This window comes from Dipodomys spectabilis, unplaced genomic scaffold (genome assembly GCF_019054845.1).
Source record: "Dipodomys spectabilis isolate Male_0828 unplaced genomic scaffold, ASM1905484v1 ptg000043l, whole genome shotgun sequence".
NCBI classification, from domain to species: Eukaryota; Metazoa; Chordata; class Mammalia; order Rodentia; family Heteromyidae; genus Dipodomys; species Dipodomys spectabilis.
In genome coordinates this window covers 6,444,590-6,459,402 of record NW_024870720.1, presented here as the reverse complement: position 1 = coordinate 6,459,402, position 14,813 = coordinate 6,444,590, and the positions used below count along the sequence as shown (strand labels likewise).

Sequence of the window (14,813 nt, the reverse complement as noted above, 5' to 3'; positions counted from 1 at the left end):
CAAAATCATGGCTGTCTGGAGAACCTAGTGCAGCTGTGAGTTCGGGACATCCTGCACAGCAGTGCTGCAGCCCCTGGCCACCTACTCCATACCCTCTCCTCAGTACTGGACAAGGTAGTAATGTGTAAAACGCAAAAGCATTATTTCTCTGCTTCTATAGTGGCTACAAAGGGCCGAGTGACACAGTTCCAGATAATGAGATGCAAATCACAATACATTTCAGGAGCAGTTTTGCTGCAGAGGGTCAGAGTTAGGGGCACTTTTCCTCCTCCGTGTTTTTTTCTTTGTTCTGCTTGGTAATGAAGGGAAAGCAAACGAGGGAAGCACCTAGCAATGTAAAACAGAAAAAGAGAACGGGCCAGGCTCACCTGTAGCTTCACAGAACCAATAAATCAGCTTTGTTCTACCACATCCAGACTTACCATGAGCAAAAAAGGAGTCCCTCCTTGGTTTCAAGAGTGTGCAGTCAGGGACTGGGAAGGTGGCTCAGTATGCTTGCTTCGCATGCATAAGGCCCTGGGTTTGATAGCTCAGCATCACATAAAAAGAAAAAAAAGCTGGAAGCGGCGCTGTGGCTTAAGTGGTAGAGCATGAGCCTTGAGCCTTGAGCTGAGGGACAGCGGACAGGCCCAGAGTTCAAGCCCCACAACCGCCAAAAAAGAGTATGTAGTCAGTCAGATATGATCTATAAATAACATCACTTTGGGACAAAGAAAACTGAGCAATGGAAGGGTGAATGGAAATCTGGAGACTCTGCCATGTGCTGGAAGAACATCTGGGCTATCTGCATACAGCTTGCTATATACACTGAGACAGATACTTTATAGGACTAATGCTGTACCATAAGAATGATCCAAGAGAACTTTCTGAAGGTGGGGCATGGGAAGCACTTGTGAAGAGAGAATGTCCCTTATGCCTCCCTCTACCCAATGACTTCTAATCTAACTCTTATAATCTGAAACCTTGAAGGGCTGAAGAAGCCAAGTGCTTCTATCATATCCCACCACCTTGGCAAGAGAGAATTCTGATATCCCAGGAAAAGAAAAATCTTCCCTCAACAACTGTTTGGAGAAGACAGACTACAACACACAATACCCGCTGAGGTAAGATTAGAGGGACTTCTCCCCAGATCTGTCCTTAACCAGCATCTTCAAGATAAAGCACCTGGAGAGGAAATGAACTATACTTCTTCCAACTTTCTGTGGAAAAATTGATTCTTCTCTTAAGTATAAAATTCATAGTTTGGTACCACAAATCATTTTTGGAATTACATAATGCCCTAATTACTGTGTTCCTGCTTTGGAAAATAATTTTTTAAAATCTTGTTAAGATGTATGCTGCAAATATTTTCATTTATATAAAAGTGACAAAACCAATTTAGTTGGAAGGAAACCATTTAGAAATCAGTTTAACGCATCCTTTAGCTTTATCTTAGCACTTTTATAAAGTTAAGAACTCATGAATGCCTTACAGCTGTGACCTGGAGTGGCCAGCAAGCACGCACAGCTTTGCCATCTCCAGGACATCTTTATTTCTTCACTTCTACAAATGTGAATACCAGAAACTAGTCAACTATGTGGATTCTAATTATGCCCAAGTTTTAGGATTACTAGTAACGCCCAGTACGCATGCTTCACTAACAAGAAAATTTAATTCTAAACTACTTGCAACATGATGAGTTTTGGGTTTTAACTGCTTTTTTTCTGATATTGGAACTTGAATGCAGGTCCTGAGTGTTGTCCCTTTGCTAAAGGCTGGCACTCTACCACAGTGCTACTTCCAACTTTCTAATAGTTAGAGATAAAGAGTCTCACAGACTGGCTTCCAATCTCTATCCTCAGGTCTCAGCGTCCTGAGTAGCTAGGATTATAGGCTTAAACCACTGGCTTCTGGCACTGCAAAAATAACTGAAACAAGTCCAAGTTTTTGATAGTTTATCTTGATAACTGGCTCATTTCTGTGGTAAAATGGCTTAGTTCAGAGTCAAGCAGAGTTGATTTGAACTTTAGCTATTTAAAGTGAGGCCAGTGGCAGCAGTAGGACTGTTACTAGTCATGTTTTAAGGGATAAAGCTAGAAAAATGAACACTTCCAAAATATGAGAGCCTAGTATGTGTAAAAGTGCAGACACTAACTGCTTACAACATGGTAAGGATGATTTCAATAACTACTATTAATACTTGATGAGTTTCGTGACAAAGGAAAGGAACTAGGATTGGTTGCCTGTTTCACAATCTACCAAAGGATACATTTCTATTTTTCAATTTGTTGTTTGTTTTGCTAACAATCACTCAGAGCTTTTGGGGGCCAGCGTTTAGATAACAATAGGATGGTTCTACTCAGAAGAATTCAGTCTCCACAACCAGAGCTTTGGGGGTGAGGCCCAGTTTTCACTTCTACAAGTCCCAGGAGATTCTGGGGCAGATGAAAGAAATATGGCTCTCAGCAAATTCCAAAAACATGTGGCTCCAGTGGCCCTTAGGCTGGCTCCCAAGGGGGCTGCAAGCTGCAGTCCTTAAGGGAGGTTTCCTGGGGATTTGGCTTTCCACACACATATGAAGATGCTACCAGGACCCAAGGCATTCTCCCCCATGCCGTCTGGAGCAAACAAGGTCAGCAAGCAGAGCAGCCTATCTATTGGCCTAACTATCCCTGTGGGTTAGAATCACAGATAAGCACCTGGGAAAAGGGAATTCCATGCCAACTCAACTTAACCCTTCCCCATGCTACAGTCTGTTCCCTACCGCCTCACCTTTTTTTGTGCCAGTCCTGGAGCATGAGCTCAGGGCCTGGGCACTATCCCTGAGCTTTTTTGCTCAAGGCTAGTGTTCTACCACCTGAGCCACAGTTCTTTGGTGACTGATTAGAGATAAGTCTCACACACTTTCCTGCTCCAGCTGGCTTTGAACTGTGATCCATCTCAGCCTCCTGAGCCTAAACCCCTTCATTAACATTGATCCACCATTGCATTAATGTTCATTGCAGTATGACTTATGATTCATAACAGCTTAAACATAAAAACCCACATATCCAAGTAGTAATGTATGCAAAATATCATATATCAATCTGTACAATGGAATACTAATCTCCATGAAAAGAATGAAATAATAATGGATTAGAATATCTCAGACTTTTGAAAACATTATGAGAAGTGAAGGAAGCCAGGCACAAAGACACCACATATTATATTACTTCATTTACACTAAATGTCCAGGATAGAAAAATCCACAGAGACTAATTAGTAAATTAGCAATTTCCTAGGAGTAAAGGGGGAAATGTTTGGGGGCTGCTGAGTGGGAAGTGACACTTACAGGATTGTTTCTGGGGACATAAAAATATAATAAAATTGCGAGTGTACAATTTTATACTTTAAAAAACAACATGAAATTGTCTAAATGATTTGTACAGTATGTGAATTATATTTCAGTGGTGCTGTTTGTTGTTTAAAGCGAAACCAAAGCAAACCTTTCCTGCCTAAATCCCTCTTCAGAGCTAAGGCAGCCCTCCCTTTAAGAGCTGCCCATAGGGATGTGAGTGGGCTGTGGGGCACACAGCACCCTGTTGAGTCCTGGGCCAGTGGAGCAGTAGGCACCTGCAGCGTGCCTGCTGGAACTGTGCACTCTGGAGGCCCTGTAAGCACAGGGTCAGCACCGACAGGGCCTGGGCCACCTTCCACTTTTTAATCTAGGGGAATAGATGCTGGTCTTCCCTTTACTCCAGCTCTGTCCTGCCTCATTTTGAAGCTGACAAGTGTTTTGGCAGGCCTACAGATTTTACACAGAAATATTTTCAACTACTTGCATACATTCCCTTGGCTTTAAATACTTTATCAACTCTCTAGTGCATACAGATTCAAGTTCAAGGTGGCAGATCAAGATCTTCCACTTTGGACATTGTCTTCTGGGCACACAGGCAGTAGTGCTCAGGAAGTGAGCCCTGCCAGCCTGGGCACCGTGGTCATAGGGTGTCACAGTCACCTAATACCATCAAGCTCCCAACTCCAGTGCCTCTTGCAATCCAAGCCCTTAGGCCTGCTCTCAAGAGGTCAAGGTAATGTCTCCAGACTGTAAGCCTTAGCTCCAGATCTCACACAAAGTTTAAGGATTGGCTGTTTAAGTGCCAGGGGCTCACTAGGAAAAGTTAGTGTCTCAGAACAAACAAATAACAATTTGTTTAAAAGCATGTCTTCCAAGCAAAGAGACATGATTTTTTTTCCCCTTGTTTTGCCCATGTCATGAGATCTTGAAGAAAAAAAGAGAAACATAAGCTGTGAATGGGCAAGAAAAACAGTTATCATAACAGGGTCAAAAAGAAAAACATGAGGCAAAAGCAAGCAAGTACACTCTTCTGGGGCCTGGAAAGAAACCATAGCTATTAAGACAAAGATCAACACTGCCACCAAGTGGTAAGAACTTCTCAAATCACCCTCTGAGGAACCTTGGGGGAGGAGAGGGAAAAAAAAAAACCCCACAAAACAGTAATTTATGCCCAGACCCCTTTCTTGCACCCAGGACTCAGACAGAGGGGCATGTCCAAGTTGCACACTCAAAAGTCTCCTTTTGTCTAATGTCCAGAAAGCTGAGAACTATTGATGAAGGCAAAAATTAGACAGTATCATGCTTGTATATTCTGGGAAAATTTTACTTATTGCCATTATCAAAATTTCCTAAAAGTACATAAATGTCTGAAGATCGAATTATACAAAACATACAACATAAATAAATCAATTACAATATTCTTTCTACCTTTTTTCCACTTATTCACTTGCTTAGGTGTGTCATTAATGTTCACATTGAAGTTTGTACTTAATATTTAAATTTACCCTCACTATAATTGGGCATATGGGCAGTTATATCACACACACACTCACTCATACACATACACACACCTTTTTGTGTACGTGTGTGCTGATCCTAAGGCTTGAACTTGGGGCCTGAGTGTTGTACCTGAGATTTTTGCTCAAGGATAGCACTCTATCACTGGAGATACAGCCCCACTTGCAGCTTTTTTGGTAGTTAATTGGAGATAAATCTCATGGACTCTCCTGCTTGGGATGGCTATGAATCATAACCCTCAGATCTCAGCCTACTGAGTAGCTAGGATTACAGGCATGAGCCATGATACCCAGCTAAAAAGAATCTTGATCTTCGGCTTCAATGGACTATTTGCTTATATAATGATTTATCTCAAATCAATAAATCATTCTTATCTACATGAGAATAGGTTTTTCTTCCTTTTTCTAATGACATGTCAAGTCTGAAAGCTTCCATTGTTGGTGAAATGCACAATGTAATCTGAAAGGCTTAAGTGAAGTGTTAAACTAAGACTAAAATTGTTCCTTGGCATACACAGTTGTTTTTTTCTGTTTTTGTTTCTAAAAACATTCCAAGTGGAAAGCTGCCTAAAAAACTATTCCTTAAACAATTCTCTTTTGTGTGATACACTGGGGAAAGAAACTGTGGAGTGTATGTACTATCATACAGAAGCTGATTTTCTACATTGGTCACAAGCCTGACAGTTAGGTTAGAGCTCTCAGTTAGGAAAACAGAGCCCTGCATACATTTGTATCTTTGTCGTAGGTGCTACCCATGAGTCAAAGTTCTGCTGGAAAGGAACTCGGTAGCAGAGAAGCAAAGGGTTGGCATCATCTGGTATATCACCAAATCTTCCCCTTATCTATCTTTTTTTTTTGGTTGATCGTGGGGCGGGCTTGAACTCTGGGCTTGGGCGTTGTCCCTCAGCTCTTCAGCTCAAGGCGAGCACTCTACCGCTTGAGCCACAGGGCACTTCTGGTTTTCTAGTGGTTTATTGGAGATAAGAGTCTCATGGACGTTCCTGCCCAGGCCGGCTTTGAACCACAATGCTCAGATCTCAGCCTCCTGAGTAGCTAGGATTACAGGCATGAGCCACCAGCGCCCAGCCTATCATTACTTTTGTCATTACATTTTCCCCACCACACTAACCCTTCACCATTCTAGACATACAGCTCCTCTCAGAAAAGTCACTGATTGCCGGGAGTGTAGCTCAAGTAGTAGACTGTTTGCCTAGCATGTATGAGGTACTGGGTTTGATTCCTACCATCTTGAAGAAAAAAAGGCAATTGACGATCCAGATTTACTTGAGGCTTGTAGTTGATTCTTGGAGACCCTTGAGCCCATCTGTGGAGACTTAGAGCAGCCTAACAGAGAAGCCAGCCTCGGACAAGACCAGATTTGTCATGACTGTTTATCCTAAGCCCTTGCTGCTATTTCAAGTGGCCTAGCAATGTCAGCATCACTGGAAGGCTTGTCTCTGGACCAGCTGGGCCTATTGCATCAGAATCCACCTTTTGACAAGATCACTGAAGGACTCCATACCCATGCAAGTTGGTGAAAAGTTGTGTTATTCCAGGATCTGGACAGTCACTGAGTCAACAGCTGTGTGCATACCTTCACTTAAGGATTGAAAACACCTCCACCTGTTTGCCAGCAGCAAGGGCTACTATAGGACTCAACAGCGAGGCTCTGAAAATGAGAGGCTGATGCAAGACAGGCACATCACTCTCTTCCCGCAGAAGAGCCTGTGCTTCTGCCCTCAGCTATGCCCAGAGACACAGCCTGAAACCCCTAAAACACAACCTCTTAACAGCCTTGCTTTGATTTACCAACACTCTCCTGATACCAACTACCCTTAACTAAGAAAATACTTTACCAAGTATGGTACTCAGCTTCACACAACCTTTCACCCAGAGAACACACGGCACAAAGGAGATAAAATATTCTTTTCCTGGGGTTTTAGGGGCCATAGCTGTAAGCGACCACCACAAACCTGGTTCATCTTGATGCCCCGTGCCTTACATATAAACCTATCATGGGCTTTTCATATCCGATTTTGACATTTCTGTTTGCTTTGTTGTGTAAACAGTTGCTTTGCTAAGTCTCTGATAAAACTCAGTGTTTTCCTCTTTAGTATGCAGTTTTCCTTCCTGCAGTGCCTACTATACACCAGACCTTCCATGTAAGAAAAACAGATCTAAACTTTAGCAAGTCTGGATTTGAAGCAGCCCTCTCAGACTCTATTAAGAAAGGAGAGAAAGAGCAAGGAGAAAGAGAAAGAGAGGAGGGAGGGAGGGAGGGAGGGAGGAAGGGAGGGAGGGAAGAAACGGGGAAGTAGGGATAGCTCTGAGGTACACTGCTTACTTGGCATGTGTGAAGCTTGATTCTCAACACTTGTAGGGGTGGGGGGAGGTGGGATAGAAGGATTTAAGAATGTTATATGTAAGTGATTTCTGACTATAAATTAACATCCTTCTTCGGGTAGGTTTCTAAAAATGTCAAATTCAATTTCTTGCAACTTAATCATTTCACAGGGTGTTTAATGAGCCACTTAGCCCTAAGTAAATGCCAGGCTAATTTTGTCAGACAGCATTTGCCCAGTCAAATCTCTCTACCTGTATTCCCACTGTTTGACTTTTCATTTTCCTCCCATTTTAAATTTTAAAATATTTAATTAACACCCCCTCTGAGTTTTAGTGAATCCATAAAAATTAGAGCCCCCTAAAGTACAGAAATCCCATTTTCCCTTGAATAATACCATGGTAGCAAATTAAATACTATGGTTTTAAACTGACTTGGTGTTTATTTTAGTGGGCATTTCCAAGTAGGAGGAAAAGGATGGAGGAGTGAAAAGCTCCCAGTCTCACTTTGTAACTGCTTAACTGAAGTCTACACCATCAGAATATAAACCAGAATAGTCAGTCACTTTGTGCATCTCAACAGAGGGTTACAAGGCCCTGTGAAGAGTGTTTCTTCCCAAAGCACTTGCATGACTTTAATGCTCAAGTCAGAGTCGGGGACCGGCCATCTGGCTGTGGACATCTCTGCCACCTACATGTTGGCTGCTATGGCAGGGTGGAAACAAAGACCTGGCATACTTCTAGCAGTGCCTGCTCTGCTGGAACAGTGGACAAAGCAGATACTGACCACAATAGTAGGCCTAGGGCCTCTGTGTGTCCTAAGAATGGGAAGTGACAATGACAGAGGACAGGGACCTGCTTTGGGAGAAGAAAAGTCACATATTCGAATCCCAAGGTTAAGTAATGTGGGAGGAGAAGGGAACATACAGACTGAAGGCAGATCTAGATGTTAGAATGCTCACAAATAGTCAGATGTGATGGCTCATGCCTGTAATCTCAGCTATTCAAGAGGCAATTAGGAAGACTATGGTCCAAAGCTATCTGGAGTGTGACCACTCAGACCTTCCAGTGGGGAGGAAACACGTTTTCCAGCTTCTGGTCAATAGCAGGGTACCCTAGAGCCTCTGTGAAGGTGTGTGAACTCACCATCATATCTGCTGGGGGAATCACAGGCCTTCTGTGGTGTGGCCACGCGGAGGAAGATCTGCTGGCGCCATGAATGCCGCCGGGTCTTCACAGGGGTCGTGTCCGAGTCACCAAAGTTGTTCGCTTTGGATTCATAGTCCCTAAAAGTGCAAGATCATTGGTGTATGACCGGCAAGCAGATATTAATGGTTTCTTTTTAGCTTGACTTTAAAAAAGAAAGCACTTTTAATTATGAATTATTTTTGCATAAACACACATAATTAATCAGAGAGATTGAATTCAGCTCACAGTGGATCAGTGTTCCTAAAGATCTGCTCTCTGTCAAGAAGTTTCCCATAGAAAGAGCAAAACTACACATTTGTAAGTGATTCCTAAGAAATACGTTCACAGACCACAGATTCCAATTGGTCTTCGCTGGTGCTGCTGCAAGAAAAACTGCCTAACGGGTCTGCAGTCACCAGGACCAATCTACCTTAGCCCTGTATGGGAATATTTTCTCAATACAGGCTCTGATCTCCATGATGACCAGAATTTTTAAAAAGTTAGTTTAATTATAATGAACTATAAAAGACAACGATAACAGCTACTTGCTGATTATGGCTTCTTAAACATTTATCATTTTAGGAACTTTGAAGTATAATTGTTAACATATATAAATACAGTCTAATCATTAATTTTCTTCCCCTTCACAGAATAACTTAAGGAGGCCTTTGTATGTAATTTATCCCCAAGTATGTATCAATAATGAAGCAATCAGCCCAACTGGTAGATTAACAACCATGATTTATTTAGGACAACCATAAGCTTATTACCCAGGAACATTACTCTCAGAGCACTAGACTTCCTTTAGCCTACGAAAGATAATATTCAGAAACTAACCAAAGTCAAAACTAGAGAACAGGTTGATGGTCCATTTCCCTTAAAATGACATTCAGTAAGAAAAAAAAAGCAAGAAAAGAGATACAATACATTTAAATCAAATAATATTCTAAATGGCAAAAGAACAGTTAAAATATCACCATATATTTAACAATAATCCGACACTTTCAACATCCAGGTTTGATGTATGTGAATGAAGCCCTACCTTTTTGTGTTCATAAAGTCAGAGGTGTTATTTTCATCTACAGGAGCCAGAAATTTTAGAAAATTTGGCACAGAGGAAGAAGAATGAAGTTTTTTCCGCAGGGCATTACGGTAGGAGATGCTGAGAGTTTGGTTGAAAAAATACTTTAGGATCAAGAAATATAAACACACAAAGTAAAAAATATAAGTTTAAACATTTTTGTCCTAATGCTAAGAAAAGTAAACTAAGTAAGAAGTTAAAATAGTTCACAAATGAGATTAAATTTCATTTTCAGTCAATATTAAGACTAGATTTTTTTTTATAGGTATATGCCAATCCCAGGCTTAAGCTCAAGGCCTGGGTGCAATACCTGAGATTTTTTTGCTCAAGGGCTAGCGCTCTATACTTGAGCCTCAGCTCCATTTCTGGCTTTTTTTGGTGTTTATGGAGATAAGGAGTCTCACAGAGTTTCCTCTCTGGGCTGGCTTCAAACTACAATCCTCAAGTCTCAGCTTCCTAAGTAGGTAGGATTACAGGTATGAGTCAAGTTACCAGTGCTCAGAAAGACTTGATTATAAAGGCATGCAATTTATGTGTACATGTTTAAAAAAACATTACATATTCTAAATGACTTTTCTTTCCAAACTGGAAAAAGATGATTTTTCTAAAGTAATTGGGGGTTTCAGATGAGATGCAAATGAAAGTGTACAATAGCAAACAGCTGTTAACCTGTGCACATGCACATGTAGGTACACACACTAATGTGAGGTGTGAAAATTAGTAAATAAAAGGGCTTACCATCAAGACTCTTTATTTTAAAGGATGTTATGAGTAAGATTAAGTCAATTTATATATCAGATAGATATGATAGACCAAAAACATACACACAAGCAGCACAGGGGCTGCCAACCTGGCCCCCATGCAGGATGAACTGGGTGTGAACTCCCAACGTGACAAATGACACTGAACTTGCCATACGAGATGCTCACCTCTTCGCCACAGCATTCCCACCTTGCTCTCCACTGGAATTATGCTTTAGGTACTTTAAAAAGTTTGGCGAGGAGGCAGAGGGGTTAAGACGAGGTAGAGGAGCAGGAGCTGAAGGCTGACCTGAGCAATGCTTAGACTCGCCCACAGGATGGTCCTCGCTAAGGAGCAACAGGAAAGAGCACTGGGGGTTAGAGGGGAAGGGGAAAAGGAAGGGAAGGAAATAGAGGAGACCATTTTGAAGCTGAGGGGAAAGGAGGAAGAAAACAGAGACTCAATCCTTTGTGTCTCATGAGCTATCAGGGAATCCAAAGACTTCCTTCCCACTCGCTCTCATTGGCAAAGGCAGTTTTCAGGGAAAATAGAATTAGAAGGCATTCTCAACAGTTTCCCTCGTCTATCTTTTCATTATAGATTTTAATTAATGTATTAATACTTTTTCTCAATCCCTTTCTGGGAATTGAGAGGCTAAAATATTTAACTAGAATAGAAACAAAAGAAAATTTTTCAAAATTTTAAAAATACATTTTCCTTTAAAAGAAGAATATTTTGCTTAAACTTAATGCCTTGTTTCCTGTGAATAAATGAGAAAAGGTATGGGGGTTGGGGGAGAAAGCAAAATGGCCGCAGTAGAGAGACATACATACACAGAGACAAGTCCCCATCCATCATCACTAAGGTCCAACACAATCCATTACAAAGCTACATTCTTAGAGGATAAAGGGAAAGCAAGGACAGTGTTACCACTGTGGCTTATATTTGACAAGAGAACCAGGCCTCTCTAATGGAGCATTCCACTATACTGCAAATGCAGAGGACTGGGCCTGCAGTGGGGATACAGCGAGGCACTAAGAAACTTGACAAGAAACTTCAACTGCAGCCACACTATGCAGCAATAAGATGGCCAATTTAAACCAGCTTCTGGAGGAAGTCTTGCTTCTGTGATGTTATCTAACTGAGTTTCAAACAACAGTAATGATCTCCAAGAGATAATAAGCAGCCAGGTCCTTCTTTATAATTCCAGACTGGTAGATGAGCCCCTTCTCTCAAAGCATTCTAAACACTTGATGCACAGACTCACTCCTCATTTATGAACTACACATATATAACAAGCATATCCTGAGGTTTCTACCTATGGCAGAAGAAGAAAGTCACCACACCTGGGTGTGGCCCTATTTCACACTTATGAGATGAGGAAATTTAATTGTTTTTAATATATTCCGTGTCCATTTACAGTTTAATCACTAAGGGACTTTAGAAGGAACAGGAAAAACTGCCATCATACTACTCACTATAATCAGAAAATACCAACTATTCATTTGAGCTCAATTACTAAGTGATTAAATCTTTTAGAAGAACATAGAATTCCCACAGTGAAAGATTTGAAGAACATCAACTACAATGCTCTCCCTACTGAGCCTTCAACAGATATAAGCCAGGTCACAAGTAGCTCAAAATAGAGCCAGACCCGAGCCCAGCTCTGGGTCCAGCCCAGCTGTCCATAGCAGGCCATTTTGCTTGTGGGGATACTGTGTCCCCACTCCACAGAGGCTCAGTTCCAGATTTCTAAATGATGAGCCTCCACACACTCGCACCCCCTCCCCCTTCCCGAGGCTGGCAGCCAAGCTCTCTCTTGTCTGACATGTAATTATACAAGCCAAGTGCCATTTTTGCTCATTTACCTGCTTCCTGACAATGCTGGAACCTGAACAAGCAGCAATCATCTCCTGTCTATATACATCCTAAGGGAGCTGGGAAGAACACACTACGGCTTCCAGTTTTATCTTGCCATCCGTAAAACCTGACTCAGTAAGCACAGCCAGCATGCGTGCGCGCATACACACACGCGCACACACACACCCAGCACACGCGCACACACACCACACACGCACACACACCCAGTATGCGCGCAACACACACACACACACACACACACACATACACCCTGGTTAGTCACAGATATATCCAAGGTATTTGCACAGCAAATTTTGTGCTCTAATCAACTCTTACTTTCGTTCATGAGGTGTCTCTGTGCTCACGGAGTGATACCTCAAAAGTTTTCTTTGAGAGACTCCTGGAGATCCCTGCACAGGCTCCGAAGACTCCGGGCCCTCCACTGGGAAATGGCTCAGGGTATTCGCTCGTCTTCGGAAGGCCTGCTGGGGTGACAGCAGGGCAGGAGGCTCTTCTGGGAGGTGGCTCTCCGAGTCACTGGACAGGTCATCCGAGGAGCTGAGGAGCTTGAAGGAGCTCTCAGAATTAGGCATGGCATCCCTGTCACCCATGGATGGCTCCTGGCAGCAGACAGACAGTAGGTTGGAAGTCACACAGGGGAATCTGGGGGAAGTGAAAAACTTCTAATCGCAGTCCAAGACTTTTTTTTTGGTCAGTCGTGGGGCTTGAACTATGAACCTAGGTGCTGTCCCTCAGTTCTTCAGCTCAAGGTGAGCGCTCTACCACTTGAGCCACAGCACCACTTCTGGTTTTCTGGTGGTTTATTGGAAATAAGTCTCATGGACTTTCCTGTTCAGGCTGGCTTTGAGCCATGATCCTCAGATCTCAGCCTCCTGAGTAGCTAGGATTATGAACCACTGGCACCCGGCTTCTTTTTTTTTTTTTTTTTTTTTTGGAGCTATAGTTTTGTGTTATTCTGGTCTGGTTGGCCTAGACAATGTTCCTTCTATTTGTGCTTGCCTTTGAGCTGGGATGAAAAACGTACTACCCTGGCTGAGATAAGAGTCTTGAAAAACTTTTTGCTGGGGCTGGCCTCAAAATTTCAATCTCCCCCCCCCCAAAAAAAAATTTCAATCCCCAATCTCCATCTCCCAAGTGCTAGGATTGTAAGTTTGAATCACTGTGCTTGGGTTGTTTTGTTTTGGTTATTTCTGAGAAGGCCTCTGATTTCTGCCTGGGCCAGCCTGGTCTGCAGTCTTCCTACTTATACTTCCCACATAGCTGGAATGGCAAATATATATCACCACACTGAGGTTTTTCTGCTGTAATGAATGATTCCCAGCATGAACTATGGCACCTGGCCAGGAATACATTTTAATATACAGGTACTTATTAGAATGCCACCAAGGGCCCACCAAAAACATAAAGGTCCATTATATACCTGACAGCCAGAGAAAGATGCTAGTGGAGGATTAGGAAAGTTGTTCAAATACAAGAATGAAGGACACAAGCCATGACATATAATTGTTTTCAAGTGATGCCATAAAGACTCCCCTCTCATAGCTGGAAGTGTAGTTCAACAGTAGAGCAATTATCTAGCATGTACAAGGTCCTGAGTTCAATCCCTAGCATTGCAAAAATCCCTCTCTCTGAAAAAGAGATATTTACTACTGCTTATAAAAATATGTATGCTACATAACTAGTTCGCTATTCCGAGTCTATTACATTTGAAAGCTCTTTCTAAAGTTGTTAATATTGGGGCTAAAACTATCCTTTATTAAGTACAGAAAAATGTCTTCCTAGACAGAACTCACTTAACATCTTTCTGCATCGCACTTTCCTCTTCTGTAAGGGCACAGTGAAAATTTATCTCACCATTTCCAGAATTGTTACAATACTTTACACACTGCAAAATGTATTCAAATGGAATCTACTGTTTTTCTAAGGTACTCTCTCACTACTAAATGCATAAGCATTAAGAATCAAGATGGAACCAGCTAAAGGATAACACTGCATCCTTCTCTAAATTCGCAACCCCCCTTTTGTAGTTAGCCCAACTTTAACTATTTTTTATTTAACGAAAAAAATCTACTGTGGAAATGTGACTCAAGTGAAGAGTACCTGAGGCTTTGAGTGCAAACCCCACTACCACCAAAAAACTAATACACACATACACACACGTGTATGCGTGGAAAATCCACTGGTTATTCTGCTACAAATTAGATCTTAGTTGTCTAAGAATATAACCTTGTTTCTTTGTTTATGGTATGGCCACTTACTTTTTATAAAGCTTCTATTTTAAAATAGAGCTAGCTAACCAAAGGTCTAGAAGTACCAAACTTTATGACTAGAGGTATTAGGCGTTTGTGCTTTCTGACAGAGCCTTAGAGATAGAGAGGCTGTTGGCCTGATCCTGGGGGTGTTATAAAAAGAGAAAGGTAAAATGTACTTACCTTGCTAGTGTTACTTAATGTGCTAGACATGGAGCTGTCCAGATCCACGCTGGAGGAATGTTCCTGCAGGCCTCTGGCCTTATTGCCCTACATAAAGACAATGTAGTTCATTTAGGACTCTGCAGATTTTGGAGAACCATACGCAGAGTCAGCTTGATCTATTTAAGTAATCTGAGACTATTGCTAGATATACATATACATTAAAACAATCACTCTTCTGTCATTGTTTGTTTAAAGATTATACCATACTAAATATTCCGAAATTTCTTATGGATCAGTCACTTGATAAAGATAATAGGCGGGAAGAAGAGACAAAT

The 14,813-nt window shown here is 41.8% G+C and overlaps 1 protein-coding gene across 5 annotated transcripts in view; it reads right to left on the bottom strand.

Moving 5' to 3' along the window:
- Positions 1-14,813, bottom strand: part of Tbc1d1 (TBC1 domain family member 1) — a 186,544-nt gene that overhangs the window by 53,330 nt on the left and 118,401 nt on the right. For 3 of the 5 annotated variants that reach the window (XM_042678450.1, XM_042678449.1, XM_042678453.1), the window contains 4 exons: positions 14,497-14,583; positions 12,380-12,663; positions 9,404-9,523; positions 8,320-8,459 (listed from right to left, as the gene is read on the bottom strand). In XM_042678450.1, the coding sequence (XP_042534384.1) occupies positions 8,320-8,459; positions 9,404-9,523; positions 12,380-12,663; positions 14,497-14,583 (631 nt within the window). The remainder of the gene's footprint in view (positions 1-8,319; positions 8,460-9,403; positions 9,524-12,379; positions 12,664-14,496; positions 14,584-14,813) is intronic. The other 2 variants (XM_042678452.1, XM_042678451.1) reach the window with 2 other exon arrangements.